This window comes from Pristiophorus japonicus, chromosome 2, assembly GCF_044704955.1.
Source record: "Pristiophorus japonicus isolate sPriJap1 chromosome 2, sPriJap1.hap1, whole genome shotgun sequence".
Classification (NCBI taxonomy): Eukaryota; Metazoa; Chordata; class Chondrichthyes; family Pristiophoridae; genus Pristiophorus; species Pristiophorus japonicus.
Genome location: NC_091978.1, coordinates 181,068,575 through 181,087,423, shown reverse-complemented (window position 1 = coordinate 181,087,423; position 18,849 = coordinate 181,068,575). Strand labels below are relative to the sequence as shown.

Below are 18,849 nucleotides of genomic sequence, written 5' to 3'. Positions count from 1 at the left end.
GTGTGGGATAAATGTTGAAAGGGGAATTTGGGTTGTGGTCACTGGTACCGCATGCGTGTGATTCCATCCCGGATATCCCGGCCAGAAAGGGGTTATCTGGGTTGCATCCTTCCTCCTGTTTCCTCCTCTTCTGTTTCCTTCTCTTCCCTCTGTGAGCAGATGCCGTAAATCTAAAATGACAACATAAAATGCTGGAAATGCTCAGCAGGTCAGGCACCATCGTGACCCAAGACGTGAACTCTATTTCTCTCTCTATGGATGTTGCCTGACCTGCTTAGTATTTGCAGCATTTTCTGTCTTTTCAGAGGCCTTACTTTACCATCCGAGGCCTTGCAAGTGTCCAGCAGCACTCCCTGAACACTTAAAAAAACTTTAAACATCCATTGCACCAAGCCACTATTACAATAAAATCAAAAACCCAAAAGCTTAAATGCAAATTTACCTGAACGATATGTATGTCCTTTTAAGAGGTGCTGACAGTACCTCTCCAAGCCTGCTGCACGCTAGGTTTACATGGCGAGCTGAGGATCCAGCACTGAACTCAGCGCAAAGGACCAAGTACGCCCTGGTGATGTTAACTCGGCTGACGCCAGCACTCCCTCATTTTACTCTGAAGGCCGATGCATCTTACCAGCAGCGCTGCTAGACCTGGGAAAAATGGAGGGCATCGCAGGACCTGCCATCAGCTGGTGAATGAGTGGCAGCTGCCCTATTAATGCAATTTGTTTTTTTACTGTAACGCGTGGCGTAAAGACCCCGGATTTTTAGTCCAATATCTTTCTATGATTTCTCCTTCAATGACAGAGCCATAATTAATGTGCATCATATCAGAGGTAATGATGTAACATGGTGATGGGCCATTGGGCTAGATATTCACCTTCAGTGCCTGGGTACTTCAGTACCTTCAGTAAACGGACAGAGCAGGTCGCCCGCCCGATAACACTCAGGTGGGTTTTATAAAAGTTGGGCGATCCGGTCCATCACATTATTGCCCAGACACCGAAGACAAAATCTGCCCCATGGTTTATGCTGGGTCCATATTGGACAGGTTCTGAATAAAGCAGAGCAAAGGCTAAAGTTTGCCTTGTTATCATTTCACAACTGCATTCGATATTATCTTAGTATCCTACTGCCAAACAACATTTAAAAAGTTGGATGCAGCAAGATAGCTGTAGAATAGCCTGAGTTTCTCGGTTTTCCTCCTGTATGTGAAATTCAATTAGCTTCGTTCAAATTGGATTTTTTTCTCCGCGTTGCGGGTATCTTAAATGCACAACTCAAACATGCTCTGCCTATTTAATTACCTCTCTTCCAAAGGTGTTGGTTTTTCATCGTATACAAGATATCACAGAGTTCAATTTCATTTTGCATCTTGCATGAGATTCATTAAAAGTTTCTAACAGAAGAATTTTTCCCACCTAGTCTCATTTAAACATAAAGCAATTTAGTGGTCAATTTTCATCAATCTTCATGCTCTAATTTCAATAAAATCAATCAGTTGTACACTCTCTAATCTACATGACATTTTCACTTCTAACATCTTTGTGGCCCCTTCAAGAGAAGTAATTGTTATGTATTTAACCCCTTGTAACCTGTATTACACTACCACCAGAGGGCCACCTGTTGGAGTCCCAAGGGATCCCAGCATCCCTTGGGAGCACGGTATATAAGCAGGCCACCCACAAGGTATCTGCACTCTGGAGTCTTATTAAAGGAGCTAAGGTCACACTTGGTCATTGTACACAGTATTCAGTTTCATCCTTTATTATGAGCATAGCAATTAGCGACAAGGTAATGAACAACCGCGCAAAGAACAGTTGGTATCCTGGAGAAGTTCTCAGAAGGGGATGATTGGGAGGCCTTCGTGGAGAGACTCGACCAATACTTCGTGGCCAATGAGCTGAAAGGGGATGAGAACGCTACCAAACAAAGGGTGATCCTCCTCTGTTTGTGGGGCAACAATCTATGGCCTCACAAGAACCTCCTAACTCCGGCAAAACCAAGAGAGAAATCCTATGAAAAATTGTGTACGCTGGTCCGGGAGCACCTAAATCCTAAGAAAAGCGTTTTGATGGCGAGATATCAATTCTACACGTGTCAACGATCGGAGGGCCAGGAAGTGGCGAGCTATGTCGCCGAACTAAGGCGCCTCGCAGGACATTGAGAGTTTGAGGGATTCCTAGAACAAATGATTAGAGACTTTTTTGTACTGGGCATTGGCCATGAGACAATCCTTCACAAACTGTTGACTGTAGAAACTCCGAACCTAAATAAAGCCATGATGATAGCTCAGGTATTTATGTCCACCAGCGACAACACCAAACAGATTTCACAGAGTAAAGAAGTTTCGGCTGGTACTGTGCATAAAGTAACACTGGTTTCAAGCAGAAATATACATGGCAGAACGTGCATGCCGGCTTCTGCTGCCCGACCTCAGATGACCCAGAGTCCGCCATCAATCGTTAATGCGAGGCAGTTAACACCTTGTTGGTGGTGTGGAGGTGATCATCGGCCCCATCAATGCCGCTTCAAGCACTATGCATGCAACGGTTGCAGAACAATGGGACACCTCCAGCGAATGTGCAAACCCTGCAAACCACCACGTTACAGAGGAAAATCGATGCACTGTGGATCAGGCTGAGTTGGAGAATCGTACTGAGGAAGCAGAAGTGTACGGGATACACACATTCACTACGAAATGTCCACCAATAATGTTGAAAGTTGAACTGAACAGTATTCCAGTATCTATGGAACTGGACACGGGTGCAAGTCAGTCCATAATGAGTAAAAAGGCCTTCGACAGGCTGTGGGGCAAAAAGGCACACAAGCCCAAGCTCAGCCCCATTCACACCAAACTAAGGACTTACACCAAGGAACTAATCCCTGTAATTGGCAGTGCAGAAGTCAAAGTCTCTTATGATGGAGCAGTACACGAACTCCCGCTGTGGATTGTGCCAGGGGATGGCCCCACGTTGTTTGGTAGAAGCTGGCTGGGAAAAATCCGCTGGAACTGGGATGACATCTGAGTGCTTTCGTCCGTCAACGACGCCTCATGTGCCCAGGTTCTGAGCAAGTTCCCATCGTTGTTCGAGTCAGGCACTGGAAGCTTCTCGGGGGCGAAAGTGCAGATCCATTTGGTTCCCGGTTCGTGACCCATCCACCACAAGGCACGGGCGGTACCGTACATGATGCATGAGAAAGTGGAAATTGAGCTGGACAGGCTGCAGCAAGAAGGCATCATCGCGCCGGTGGATTTCAATGAGTGGGCTAGTCCGATTGTCCCGGTACTTGGAGAACGGCATGGTTAGAATTTGTGGGGACTATAAAGTAACACTTAACCATTTATCGCCGCAGGATCAGTACCCTCTACCCAAGGCAGACGACCTATTCGCGACCCTGGCTGGAGGGAAGACGTTCACCAAGCTGGACCTGACCTCGGCCTACATGACGCAGGAGCTGGAGGAGTCTTCGAAAGGCCTCACCTGCATCAACATGCACAAAGGTCTGTTCATCTATAACCGGTGCCTGTTCGGGATTCGGTCGGCCGTGGCAATCTTCCAATGGAACATGGAGAGCCTGCTAAAGTCGGTTCCTCGCACCATGGTTTTCCAGGACGAAATACTGGTTACAAGTCAGAACACCATTGAGCACTTGAAGAATCTGGAAGAGGTTCTTAGTTGGTTGGATCGCGTGGGGCTCAGGTTGAAATGCTCGAAATGTGTTTTCCTGGTGCAGGAGGTCGAGTTCTTGGGAAGAAGAATCGCGGCAGACGGCATCAGACCCACCGACGCCAAGACGGAGGCCATCAAGAATGTGCCGAGACCACAGAACGTGACGGAGCTGCGGTCGTTCCTGGGGCTCCTTAACCATTTCGGTAATTTCCTACCTGGGTTAAGCACCCTGCTAGAACCCCTACATGCGCTACTGCGCAAGGGAGACAACTGGGTATGGGGGAATTCACAAGCGGCTGCCTTTAAGAAAGTCAGAAATCTGTTGTGTTCAAACAAACTGCTTGTCCTGTATAACCCTTGTAAAAGATTAGGGCTAACTTGCGATGCATCGTCATACGAGGTCGGGTGTGTGTTACAGTAGGCTAACGAATCGGGGATCTTGCAATCGGTCGCTTATGCATCCAGGAGTTTGTCCAGGGCCAAAAGAGTCTACGCATGGTTGAAAAAGAGGCTCTGACGTGTGTTTATGGGGTAAAAAAAAAGCACCAATACTTATTTGGCCTCAAGTTTGAGCTTAAAACTGACCACAAGTCACTCATATCGCTGTTCTCTGAGAGCAAAGGGATTAACACCAATGCCTCTGCCCGCATCCAAAGATGGGCGCTCATGCTGTCGGCATACAACTATGTAATCCGCCACAGACCGGGCACAGAGAACTGTGCAGAAGCCTCAGTCGGATGCCATTGCCCAGCACCGCATTGGAAATGGCACAGCCAGCGGACTTGCTCATGGTCATGGAGGCATTCGAGAACGAAAAGTCCCCCGTTACAGCCCGCCAGATCAGGACCTGGACCAGCCAGGATCCTTTACTGTCCTTAGTAAAAATCTGTGTCCTAGCGGAGATACAGGAGGCGATTAAGCCGTTTCACAGGCGCAAAGACGAAATGTCCCTGCAGGGACTGTCTGTTTTGGGGCAATCGCTTGCCCAAGAAAGGCAGAGATACGTTCATATGTGAACTGCACTGCACCCACCCAGGGGCATTGTTATAATGAAAGCTATAGCCAGATCCCAAGTGTGGTGGCCTGGCATCAGATTTAGAGTCATGCGTGCGCCAGTACAACACTTGCTCTCAGCTGAGCAATGCACCCAGAGAGGCACCGCTAAATTTTAGTCTTGGCTCTCCAAACCGTGGCTGAGGATCCACGTAGACTATGCAGGCCCATTTCTAGGCAAAATGTTTTTGGTTGTTGTGGACGCTTACTCAAAATGGATTGAATGTGCAATAATGTCTGGAAGTACATCCACGGCCACTATTGAAAGCCTATGAACCACGTTTGCCACGCACGGCTTGCCTGATGTCCTAGTCAGCGACAATGGGCCGTGCTTCACCAGTGCTGAATTCAAGGAATTAATGACCCGCAACAGGATCAAACACGTCACATCTGCTCTGTTCAAGCCTGCATCCAACGGCCAAGCAGAATGGGCAGTTCAGAGTATCAAGCAAAGCTTGAAACGTGTGTCAATGATCCCGTGTTTTTGCTCAATTATGGACACGGTCCCAAATGGCTCGCTGGCACGGTCACTGCCAAAGAGGCGAGTAGGGTGTTTCAGATCAAATTGGCCAATGGACAAATGCACAGAAAACATTTGGACCAAATCAAATTGCGGTTCGCCAACAGCTACAAACAACCCGAAGAAGACACCACCAACTTTGACCCTCCAACACACACACAAGTGGCAACTGACATCATGGTTGACCACGAAGCCAAACTCACCATCCCCAGCATCCCGGCAAGGCCGGCTTGCCCAACAGCCCAGTGAAGAACTGACCAACTCATCCACACACGTATTTGTACCGAGACGATCGACAAGGGAGCAAAATGCCCCAGATTGTCTCACCATGTAAATAAGTGTACTGTTGACTTCATGGGGGAGTGATGTTATGTATTTAACCACTTGTAACCTGTATTACACTATCACCAGAGGGCCTACCTGTTGCAGTCCCAAGGGATCCCAGCATCCCTTGGGAGCACGGTATATAAACAGGCCCCCCAGGAGGTACCTGCATTCTGTAGTCTTATTAAAGGAGCTAAAATCACACTTGCTCATTGTACACAGTACTCAGTTTCATCCTTTTTTATGAGCATACTGTAGTCAATTAATGCTTATGGTGGGATGTTTCATGCTGAAGACTAGCACGCTTTTCTGCAATCTCTCCTGTTGGTATTCTTTAAATTTTCGATTTCAAAGACCATTTAATGAAACCCCTACATTGTGAAAAATGTTGCAAAAAAAAAGATGGCACAGTTGACTGAAACATGGGGGGCGAAATTGCGTATCGTTGTGTTTGGAGGTGGTAACCTTCGTAAGGTTGGACTTCCTGTGCCCGGCGAAGAAGTCCCGTCCCGTGACCCAACTTCGGGTTACCGCCCCCGAGAGGAAGTGTAGTGCATTGTTGGGTGCTCCACTTCTTCTCGGAGACGGTACTGTGGTGGTAAGTGCGCAAAAGTTGGAGCGCTACATGGCCTCTCAACGTAGCGTTGAGGCGATCACAGGGCCCTCCCCATTCACTAACGGGGAGGGCATGGTGAGAGCTTTACAGGTTTTTGTGGGGCGTCCACTAGGTCACCGGGGATGCAGGGTGCTTTGGCCACAGCCCGGCGCCAAAGTGGAGAATGGGGCTGCACCATCGCGGCACGGACCCCGCAAAAAAACTCAGAGGCCGGACTGAATTTCTGCCGTGGGGCAAAAATAGGCCACGCGGGGCAAAAATGAGGCGTTGCGCATGTATCATCGACAGAGGCACAGAGGCCCGTGGTGCTACTGGCAGGAGCGGGGTGATACTGGTTTTGTGTCTCCGCTATCTCCCCCGAAATTCTGCGGGAGCCGGTAACGCCCCCACCGCCCCAGGCACTGACGGCAGTTGCAAACCATGCACATTTTTTCACCATTATCTTTACACCTCAGACTTGGGGTTAACTTCAAACTAGACTGAAATGATGAAATGGAAGCTGTAAGGAGTCTAAGTGAAATTGATTTTAGGGGTCTCAATCTACTGATCTCGCTAAAAAGTCTTGGAGTGCTCCATTCATTTCACCAGACATACTACAGTGATGTTTCCAAGAAAGAACCCTTGCAGTAATTAGTGAACATGAAGCTGATATACTTCTGGTTACTTTAGATTAATTACCGTTTTTTTTGCTGTTACTATTCACTGAGTTTGTGCCTTTTTTTATTCTATATGCACATGTACCTGAGGTTCTGTAGAATAGCTATGTTGTTTGCTGTACAAAAACAATGTTGCAAACTCTACCTTTAAGATTTATGCATTAGAAATGACATACCCAGTGCCATATATTGTACAATGGAGCAAATGATGATCACAAAGATAAAACAGCAAGCAATGAGTAAAATTCACCTACAAAAAAAAATTAAATCCTTTACTTTGGTACCTAAGGACTTTTGCTGATAGGACTTGGACACCATCGGTTCAGAAATTGGAGGCAATCAGTTGTCTACCAAAGGTATCTATACTTAAAGTTTTAGAAACACAAGAGGGAAACTTAAATGCTGAAAAGAATGGACTGAAAGGATAGCATTGCTATACATTATGGGGCCAAAATTGCCCTCTGATCGGAAAGGGTCGCGCCTACCGTTTTTGTTGAAGTTTCATTGCCCCAACCGTTGTGTCAGCGATTAGAGCGATATTGAGCACTTAATTTTAAAAAATGGTCGGGTCATTGTTTGCGGTGGGAATGGGCTCTGTGTTGCATTGTGGGTGCGGCCGCAGTGATTGAGTCCGATATTTAGCTGTTTCCAATTGATTGAAAACGAGGCAGCGGTTCTCTGCCCTTCTTGCAGGTCTGGTGCTTTGCGATCTGAACTATTGATGCATTTGGTGGTTGGGAACGATGTCTAGTCAAAGAGGTTTGGGGGGGGGCAACTCGTCTTTCTGATGTTAAAATTGACGCACTTGTGCAAGCTGTAGAGGGAAGGAGGCGGCTCCAACTCCTGGACTCTGGCAAATCCGAGCTGCCTGGGCAGAGGTGGCTGTGGAGGTCTCGGGGACCTCAGTGCATGACCGGATGGCAATCCAATGCAGGAAAAGATTTAACAACATCATTCGATTGGTGAAATTGAGTACGTTCCCCCTAATCATCACCTTCCACCTCGGAGCCTCTCCCTCGCCATCTCTTTTCCTGCCGTCGCTTTTTAGTTAGTGAAGGACAAGGCATTATGTAATTTTTGGATACTCACATTTGAGGTGCCCTTTCAGTTCAGTGTTACACTTGCATTTAATGAAGCACTACATGCATTAATTGAGAATATGTCATTACAGTGCTAAGCACCAACCCTTCTTTGCTTTGCAGTCAAAGGATGGCACATAACCGGAGGGACCAGCAGAAGATTGGCTGTGGGGAGGCTGACCTCCAGCAGTTGACCAATATTGAAGAAAGGGTCCTGCGGCTAATGGACCCACAGGTTGCTTGCCCAGTCGCCACAGGCAATGGCAATCCCGCTGGGGGCAGCATCGGTAAGTGAATTACTTCCTTTGATGCCATCTGTCCATCACTGCACAAACGCCTATCTGTCAAATGGCGAGAACTTGGGTACTGTATGGTGCACCGCACTACCTCACCCTCACGGAACTTTTGTTCCATTTATGCTTGCAGATGATTCCCCGAATGTGAACCATCCCGAAACTGAGAGCCATGAGGCAAGCCAGCCAAAGTGAAAAGATGCTGGAAGAGGTGGATGTAGAGGGAGAGCCTGCTCCATGCGCTGCATCACTGCCTCTTGCACTCCCCGCACCAGCTCAGATACTGGAAGTACGCGGTCGTTGCAGTTTAACTTAGCAGAAGGGCCTGCAGTGGATGATGCACCGGGGACTAGCGGCCTGTAGCATGGTCAAGGGCAAAGGGAATCCCTGACCCAAGACTGCCCTAAGTGGAGGAAGTCCCACAGTGGCCTAGTGTGGAAAGGCATAGGCCACATTTGTCCGCATGCCTGACACAAGACTCCCAAAGCAAGCGCTCTACTAGGAACTCTTACACAGCAAGCGAGCCCCAGGTGCGTAGAGGAAATGTTTCAAGGACACCCTCAAAGCCTCCTTGATAAAGTGCACCATCCCCACCGGCACCTGGGAACCTAAGTGGAGGAAGAGCATCCGGGAGGGTGTTGAGCACCTCGAGTCTCCTCGCCGAGAGCATGCAGAAATCAAGTGTAGTCAGGGGAAAGAGCGCACGGCAACCCAAGTACTCGACCCATCCTTTCCTTCAATGACAGTCCCACCTGTGACAGAGACTGTAATTCCCGTATTGGACTGTGCAGTCACCTGAGAATTCACTTTTAGAGTGGAAGCAAGTCTTCCTCGATTTCGAGGGACTGCCTATGATGATGATGACGACGACGACCATGCACACATGAAGGTGGATGTGCTGAGCAAGTCAGTGGAAACGAGCAGCTATGAGCTAGTCTCAGATTTCCCTTGCAGGATCAGGATGGCAACGCCGCCTCCTGAGTGGTCGGTGATCTTCCCCCTGTTCCTCCTCCTCCTCCTCCTGCGTCTCCTCATACTGTGCCTCCGGCTCGTGTGTGTCCTCCTCCTCAACTGCTGCAGCTTCGTCCTCAGCCAATGGCTGTGACCTCAAGATGGCCAGATCACGAAGCATGCAGCAGACGATGACAAATAGGGACATCCGGTCAGATGAGTTCTGCAGCACTCCTCCTGAGCGATCCAGGCTTCAGAACCACTGTTTAAGGATTCCGATGGTCTGCTCAATGATGCACCTGGTGGCCATTTGAGACTCATTGTAGGATTGCTGCACAGTAGTCATGGGGTTGCAAGGGGGAGTCAGCAGCCAAGTGTAGTGGGTATCCGTTGTCTCCTAGGAGCCTAGTAGCCAACCGCAATCTTGATTTGGCGCATTAAACAAAGCTGGCACACCCGTCTGCTGCAGAATGAAAGCATTGTGGCTGCTGCCAGGATACCGGGCATCAACTGCCATGATTAGGCAGTTATGGTCACACACAACTGGACATTGAGGGAGTGGTACCCCTTGCAGTTACGGAAGATCTCTGGATTGTTGTGAGGCGCCATCAATGCCCCCAATGCAGTCTATTGGCACCCTGAACCCTGTGGAAGCCCACTATCCTAAAGAAGCAGGTGTGCCACTCCAACTGCTTCTCCCTGGTCAGTGATATGTACTTCCTCCTCCGCTTATAAAGAGCATCTCTCACCTGACTTGATGGAGCAATGCACTGAGAATTGAGATATGTTAGAGATATCTGCTGCAGCATCTTGAAAGGAGCCAGTGGCGTAGAAATTCAAGCCAGGGCCACCTTTGATGCCACTGATAGAGCTCAGTCCTCAGTCATTTTCGAGGCTGCAGGTCAGGCTGCAAGAGATTACACAGCTCCGTTATTATCTCCTTACAGACACTGGTCATCAGTGAGGTCCAGGTAAGAAAACTTTCTTCTGAAGACCCTTGGACGATAGGGTCTTCTGCCCCCGTGTCTGTGTATTCATCTACGTCTCACACCAGCATCATCCCCTTCTACCTCCTGGTCATGTTGGGCCTGATCCTCTGCCTCTTGGTGATCACAAACAGCTGGCTCCTGTTGATCGTGCCTTCTCCTCTTCATCTCCCTCATTCTCTGCTGCTGGGGCTCTGCGTCGCTGAACCTCCTCCTCGTGGCATCCCCTTGTTCTCCTTCCCGCCGACCCTCTCTATTTTGAGGGATCTCACCATCTCCAGGGCTTTCTCCATGTTGCTGAGCAATGTCGCCTAGGTCCCTTGGTCACTGCCTCCCCATCTGTTGCAGCCGGCACCACCTTCTTCTGTGGTCCTCCCTGCTGTGCATAATGTGGAGCAGGTGTGCGGCTGCCAGCAATAAGCCTATTTTTCAGGATCACTGGCCCACCCTAGAAAGAGAACCTCCTCAAGCAGCATTCTGTGTTAAAGAACAATGAATGCCAGGCCCACTAATACAGAAATCGCGCCTTCAACACTCAACTTTCCAAAATGTAAGTGAAAAAAAACGTGCGCAGTCTGATGACGCTGTTCAGGATGCATACGTAGGAGCGGGGCAGAAGTGGAGGGAGCGGGCGGTGAAGGTATCCACTCCAAAAAACATGGAGGGAAATGTTGGAATTGTCGGTGACTCCACGTTGACTCGTCGGTGAATGCTTATTGTGCCGTGGCCACCACTTGGAGGCGGTAATGGATCTGAAGGAAAGGGGCAAATTCGGCTCCTATAAATTTTAGCAATGCTTTACATTTATGATGGCTACAAAGTTAGGCACTACACAGACTTGAGTCAGTCTCAGAAATACTTGGGTAATAGAGCTAATTCTATGTAAGCATTCCAAACAATAATAATCACAGAAAATGTTCTCCTTTGGATCATAAAATGTTTTATAAATCAACTATTTTTATACATACAGAGGACACATCTGTGGGTATTTATATGGACCCCATAATAGCCATTACGTGGCAAGATTGCCTCAGTGGAGTGTTACTAGTTAATTTTAAATATGTGATATTATGATAAAAGGGGTTTACTTGAATTAAAAAAAAACTATTAAATCCCTTTCAGACACGCATAACTTGTGTCTACTACATTAAGAGAGGTAGCCCGCCTGCAAGTTCTAATCATTGCTGGATGATTTCAATTCCCAGCAGTACACAGTCAGAAATGTTCCAAATAATAGTGCACATGCACTCAGTTGACAAATTACTAATTCTACTCTTGATTGAAAGCTTGAAACATAATGGCCGCGATTTCGCTGGCGTTCAGCAGACCTGATTGGTGGCGGGTCAGCTGTGAAATTTAAAATGATTGACAGTGGGACGGGAACCCACTGTCAAAACGCGAACACCTGCATTTCCCGAAGTCGGGTACATCAGTGCTGAGCAGACCAGACAGGCAGTGGTGGGGACCCAATTCAAATTGCTTGTTTACAGCCACGTAACAGTGCATTTTTCCCCAGCTTTTTAACTTTCACAGGTCTCTCACAGGTTTCCTACTGTGCCTCGACCTAGTCAGTTATGCTGAGGCGGGAGGTCTGTGGCCATTGAATCAGCTGATGAGTTGACAGCTTCAAATGTCAACGCAAAGCTCCCAGCTGATTCAGATATCTTCCCTTAAGCACGAGCATCTCTAAACTGCATTTTCTCGACAGATTCAGGATGCTGCAAGTCTTTAAACAAGTCTCCATCCAGTCTGACCTCATTATCTCTCCCACCATTGACAGATCGCTTCTGTCATCTCTACTTCACCTGCTTTCTATTCCATCGGCGTGGGTGCCCTTCATACTCTCTCAGCTAGGTCCGCAGAATCTGACCATGATCAGCCCCAACACCAGCATCACCAACAACCACACCCACCTTCTTGGCAATCACCTGATGCTGCACAGGACACAGGGCATCAGCAGCCAAGCACATTGCTGCCCGGGCGGCCTCACCATGGCCACATTTATTGCCCTTGAAGCTGAACACCCTGACTGCCACATGATGTGCTAGGTTGGCACCACCCCATCCAACAACATAAAGCATCGCTACAATGCCCAAGCCATTCCTTTCACACTCATCAGCAATGTGGGGGGTGGGGGTTACCGTTATGTGTTATGTCTCACCATTCACTGCAACTCATGAAGCCACTTCCAAAGGTGCACACAAATCTGTCCAAGAATGCAAAGGGTTGAAAATAAAGGTTTCAATGTTTGACAGCACATTAAGAGAAACTTCACATGAACATTGGCTAAAACACACAAGTGCCTCCCCTTGCGTGTTGTTAGTTGGTATAAATGGACCAGGATGAGGGTGAGTGTAGGCGTGGCTGGCGAGATAGGAAAGTAATCATGTAGTTAGAGAGAGATGGGTGAAGGTGCAAGGTAAGTTGGTGTCAGTAAGGATGTGCAGGAGTAGGGTAGGGAAGGCAGAGTGATTGGGATGTAATGAGTGGCACAGCAGGATGAGGTTGATTGTGGCTTTGCAGTAACATTTCGTGATCTACTGAGATAGAAACATAGAAACATAGAAAATAGGTGCAGGAGTAGGCCATTCGGCCCTTCTAGCCTGCACCGTCATTCAATGAGTTCATGGCTGAACATGCAACTTCAGTACCTCCTTCCTGCTTTCTCGCCATACCCCTTGATCCCCCTAGTAGTAAGGACTTCATCTAACTCCCATTTGAATATATTTAGTGAATTAGCCTCAACAACTTTCTGTGGTAGAGAATTCCACAGGTTCACCATTCTCTGGGTGAAGAAGTTTCTCCTCATCTCGGTCCTAAATGACTTACCCCTTATCCTTAGACTGTGACCCCTGGTTCTGGACTTCCCCAACATTGGGAACATTCTTCCTGCATCTGACCTGTCTAAACCCGTCAGAATTTTAAACGTTTCTATGAGGTCCCCTCTCATTCTTCTGAACTCCAGTGAATACAAACCCAGTTGATCCAGTTTTTCTTGATATGTCAGTCCCGCCATCCCGGGAATCAGTCTGGTGAACCTTCGCTGCACTCCCTCAATAGCAAGAATGTCCTTCCTCAAGTTAGGAGACAAAACTGTACACAATACTCCAGGTGTGGCCTCACCAAGGCCCTGTACAACTGTAGCAACACCTCCCTGCCCCTGTACTCAAATCCCCTCGCTATGAAGGTCAACATGCCATTTGCTTTCTTAACTGCCTGCTGTACCTGCATGCCAACCTTCATTGAAAGGTTTGCGCCACTGGTCCTCCTGACAACATCCCTGCTTATGCTCTTCTGTGCAATATGCAACCAGACTGCTTTGGTCTCCTGGGGATATCTCTTCCACCCATTGGAATGGAAGAGAACCTCCATGCGTTGTGAGCTTATGGAGGGAGTCATGGGAGAGCCTGGGTGCAGCCCTGCACCTTTGTGCAGGGCTTTTCAGTTTGCAGCACCTCAATGCTGTAGAACACCGACAGCACAAATGTCAAAGTGAATTTGCGTATGGTCCCTTTAAGGAAACCGTCTGATGACGGAAATAACGTCACCAGACCCACTTCCTTCAATTGGCTGGGAAACTCGCTAGGCATGGTTAACAAGCCCAATCAGGGGGCAGTCATGTTGGAGGCAGGGATGGAGCCAGCAGCGGAGCCGAGACCCGCCACCGACATTGCCTGCCAGGACTCGCCGAGGTTGGGGAAATCACGGCCAATAAATCCATAAAAAGATAGATCATACTCTTTATATTAATCATATCTTTTTTCATTGTCTGTTGGTTGACTTTACATGAATGAATAAGTCTTTGATTTTGTTTATAGCCATATAATAGGTCCATTTAATCAGTGTCACAATAGGTAAAGTCGGGTGTCCTGAGAAAGTCATCGCTAGAGTTTTCCTCAACTGTCTTCTCCCTGTGGCCGAGGAGCTCCTCCCGGAGTCACAGTGCGGATTTCGTCCCCTACGGGGCACAACGGACATGATTTTTGCAGCGCGACAGCTGCAGGAAAAATACAGGGAAAAGCTCCAGCCTTATACCTTCTTCGACCTTACAAAGGCATGCAGGCCGTGATCCTTATCAACGGATCCATTACAGACCCTATCCACGTCCGGACCAGGGTCAAAGAGAACTGCGTCATCGCCCCAACCCTCTTCTCAATCTTCCTCGCTGCCATGCTCCACCTCACAGTCAACAAGCTCCCCGCTAGAGTGGAACTAAGCTACAGAACCATTGGGAACCTGTTCAACCTTCGCCATCTCCAGGCCAGGTCCAAAACCACCCCAACTCTGTTATCGAGCTACAGTACGCGGATGACGCCTGCGTCTGTGCACATACAGAGGCTGAACTCCAGGACATAGTCGACATATTTACTGAGGCGTACGAAAGCATGGGCCTTACACTAAACATCAGTAAGACAAAGGTCCTCCACCAGCCTGTCCTCGCCGCGCAGCACTGCCCCCCAGTCATCAAGATCCACGATGTGGCCCTGGATAACGTGGGCCATTTCCCATACCTCGGGAGCCTCTTATCAACAAGAGCAGACATTGACAACGAGATTCAACACTGCCTCCATTGCAGTCTTCGACTGCCTGAGGAAAAGAATGTTCGAAGACCAGGCCCTCAAATCTGCCACCAAGCTCATGGTCTACAAGGCTGTAGTGATACCCACCATCCTGTATCGCTCAGAGACATGGACCATGTACAGTAAACACCTCAAATCACTGGAGAAATACCAGCAACGATGTCTCCGCAAGATCCTACAAATCCCCTGCGAGGACAGACGCACCAACATTAGCATCCTCGACCAGGCCAACATCCCCAGCATTGAAGCACTGACCACATTTGATCAGCTGAGCACTTCAAGTCTATCGCCAAGCGCAGGCAGCGGAAAGAGCATACGGCAAACCTGTCCCACCATCCCTTACCCTCAATGACTGTCTGTCCCACCTGTGACAGGGACTGTGTTCAGCCACCTAAGGACTCATTTTAAGAGTGGAAGCAAGTCTTCCTCGATTCCAAGGGACTGCCTATGATGATGATGATGATTAATCAGTGTCATAGTAGGTCCATTAAATTAGTGTGATGGAGACTTTCAAGTCAGGTGTCCTTTCTTGCCAGGTCACTCCAGTAACATCAATTCCTGGAATCATCCTGGAGTGGCTCCACTGCAATTAGCAGCACCATGATCTCAAGCTAGCTGAAGAGCCACTTGTAAAACACCCGCCGTCAAGACAGCAAGTTACAGAGTGGGGATGCAGAGTTTACAGCTCGGGGTTTGGAATAAGATATGTCCCTGCTCCACCTCTATTTGATTGCCAGCTGACAGGTAAAATTATTTTGTACAAGAGTCACTTATCCACTGTATTCCATGATGAAATGATAAACCTATAGACAGTCAGAGGGAAAGGTAATAGATCAGTACAAGAAATATTTGGTCCATGCACATGAGCAAAACTTGTTTTTTTAAAGTAGTAGATCAAACAGAACTGAGTTCATAAGATCCAATTCTATGTGGATCTCATCCCTATGATTCAACTAAAGGATTACAGTTTAAATTTTTTACTCACCCAGGGCCCCATGTAAGATCAGACTTGGCTGTTCCTAAGGAGACGACCTCACTGATATCAATCCTCCCATTCGGCATGGCTGACTTGTCACTTTCATAATAACTGAGAAATCCACCTTCCAGTGTACACCATCGCTTATTGAATTCTGTAAACAAGAAACAAAAGGTCATAAAATCTCAAAACTGATATTAAAATTTCTCTCCTGGTAGGGTTTCATGGAGGTTTGCAGTTCATTCAAAATATCTTGAGATTGTTGACTGCAGTCAGACCCAGGGTGGCTGCCTTGATGCCATCCTGACAGGAGCATTCATTTTTGCAACCACACTTCTCAATATAGATACCCAGTAAAATTCCTGCTTAAGAATCCTAGTACAGGATACCATGTCCTTAATATTGCAGAGTTGCCTGCAATGACCTGTTTACCATCTCTTGTAGTATAAAGAGGCGTTGCAGCAAGTAAATGGAAAATATGGTTGGCTCCAAGCCCCCCATTTTCAAAGGAATGCAGTCTGAAAAGGACGCTTCTGAGGTTTTGCTTAAAATTTGCCAATGCACATTTAACTGAAGACTTCATGAGAAGGTCTATTTCTGGAAGGCATTCAGAGGATAAGAGGACATCACTTGCTAAGTTAGGTAAAATGAATAAAGGTGCTATAATTATTATAATTCACTTATCACGTATGTATTAGACGACTCGTGGCCAGATCTGTGAGCATCCTAGTGTCCGAATAGGAAACAGAGAATTTATGGGTGACCCTATTCAATTTACAGACATCACACTCGCAGCAACTGCAATAGCAACAAGAATATGCCAGCTTAGCATCAGGATTTTCGGCTCGGTTGTGCCTCAGTTTGCGCCCCGGAGGGGCAGTAAATGGTGTTTCTAGGCATAACACCGGGCGTCCAGCTTTTACCGCCCGGCCGGCAAATTTGGCTCATGGTTTGCGGTGGGGCAAAAATTTGCCATCCCGTCATCTAGTTTCACTGAGATCATGACGTTAATCGTCGTACAATGCTCTGCGACTGCCCCGGATGCAAAATTTGACCCTAACGCCTCATTTAACGCCCGCCCCAGGAAACCTCTGAAAATCCCAGCATTCCCAGGGTGCATTAGGCAGTATTTAGGACTGAGATGAAGAGAAAATTCTTCACTCAGAGAGTTGGTAACCTGTGGAATTCCCTGCCGCAGAGAGTTGTTGATGCCAGTTCACTGGATATATTCAAGAGGGAGTTAGATATGGCTCTTACGGTTAAGGGGATCAAGGGGTATGGAGAGAAAGCAGGAAAGGGGTACTGAAGGAATGTTCAGCCATGATCTTATTGAATGGCGGTGCAGGCTCGAAGGGCCGAATGGCCTACTCCTGCACCTATTTTCTATGTTTCTATGTATTGGATATGTATTTAAATGGAGGGATGAGGCTCCTACGGCGCAGGTCACATTGACTGCAACAGTTGCACACATCATGCTGCTTGAAGCTCAGACTTGCAAACGGCAATTTTATCTGCCATTACAGTTTCCTTACAACTTCAGTGAGATGATTTAATGGGGGCATTACTAGCTCGACAATGCATCATGCTCCATGCTGTTGTCAGGCACCGTCAAGCTAGAAGAATAGCTTTTGGTCATGTCGGGCCATGGATGAGAAGAGGCCAAAGATTTCTGAGGAGGAGGGCTTACTCCCCCACGGGTTTACAGGCACTCATATCTCCAGCTCTCTGAGGAGCAATATGTGAGAAGGCTGCAATTCCAAAAGGAAGTGCTAACAGAGATATGCCATCTCCTACAGGCAGACCAATGCCTGAACCACTCTGGAGGCAGCCTTCAATACTCCCCTCAACAGGTATCCAAATTCATTGTGGTGTGCTGTATGTTGCACAGCTTGGCCATCATGGGCCAGGCATTTCCAGTGGGGATTGCATGCCCACTGAGGAGGAGGAGGGCAACAAAGAGGAGCCTGGCGAGGCACCCATTGGATAGCCACACCATCCACAGGGAAAGCAGTGTGGAGATGCTGCCGGACCAAGAGCCGTACATCTCCAGCACATAATGGGCCGGTTCTCCTAAATGGAGGAAACTGAGGAATGGAGCTAATACTGGACATGCCATGTGCTCCCATAAAGGCACATCCCCAGTGAACATTGAAATGATACACAGGACACCAATGGCAAAGGATGAATCATAAATTTTACTGAAACAAAGTAACAAACACTCCCCCCACCAAAATAAAACCATACAATCGACAATGTTATGTTGCAGGGCACTGAGCAGCAACGAAGTTCCTTAAATCAACAAAACTTTTTATAATGCTACGACTTTTGGCTGGGGCGCAAAAATTTCCTTTGCGCCTCCGATCATGGAACCTCATTTTTTGCCGAATTTTGCAGACAATGGTGCATACTTTTTCCAGGCTGTATCAGTACCACTCCACTGCCATTACTGCCCCAAAATATCAAAAGCCGAAAATCCAGCCCATAGAGTCATTGCGTCACAGAAGGAGGCCATTCGGCCCATCGAGTTCATGTTGGCTCTCTGTAGAGCAATCCAGTCAGTCCCATTCCCCCGCTCTATCCCCGTAGTCCTGCAAGTTTATTTTCCTCAAGTGCCTATCTAATTTCCTCTTTAAATCGTTGATCGTCTCCACTTCTACCATCCTCGTAGGCAATGTGTTCCAGGTCATTGCCACGCACTGCATGAAAAAGTTCTTCCTCACATTCCTCCTGTAGCTCTTGCCCAAAACCTTAAATCTGTGTCCCCTAGTCCTTGTACTATCAGCTAATGGGAACAGGTTTTCTTTGTCTACCTTATCTAAACCTGTCATAATCTTGTACACCTCTATCAAATCTCCCCTCAACCTCCTTTGCTCCAAGGGGAACAATCCCAGCTTCTCCAACCTCACCTTGTAGCTAAAATCCCTCTTCCCTGGAACCATTCTAGCAAATCTCCTCTGCACGCTCTCAAGTACCTTCACATCCTTCCTAAAGTGTGGTGACCAGAACTGGACGCAATACTCCAGTTGTGGCCGAACCAGAGTTTATAAAGGTTCAGCATAACTTCCCAACTGTTGTACTCAATACCTCTATTTACGAAGCCCAGGATCCCAAATGCTTTGTAAACTACTCTCTCAATATGTCCTG

At 47.7% G+C, this 18,849-nt stretch overlaps 1 protein-coding gene across 2 annotated transcripts in view; it reads right to left on the bottom strand.

The window, feature by feature from the left end:
• Positions 1-18,849, bottom strand: part of arap2 (ArfGAP with RhoGAP domain, ankyrin repeat and PH domain 2) — a 598,549-nt gene that overhangs the window by 269,497 nt on the left and 310,203 nt on the right. For both annotated transcript variants that reach the window (XM_070870551.1, XM_070870553.1), the window contains exon 16: positions 15,715-15,859. In XM_070870551.1, the coding sequence (XP_070726652.1) occupies positions 15,715-15,859 (145 nt within the window). The remainder of the gene's footprint in view (positions 1-15,714; positions 15,860-18,849) is intronic.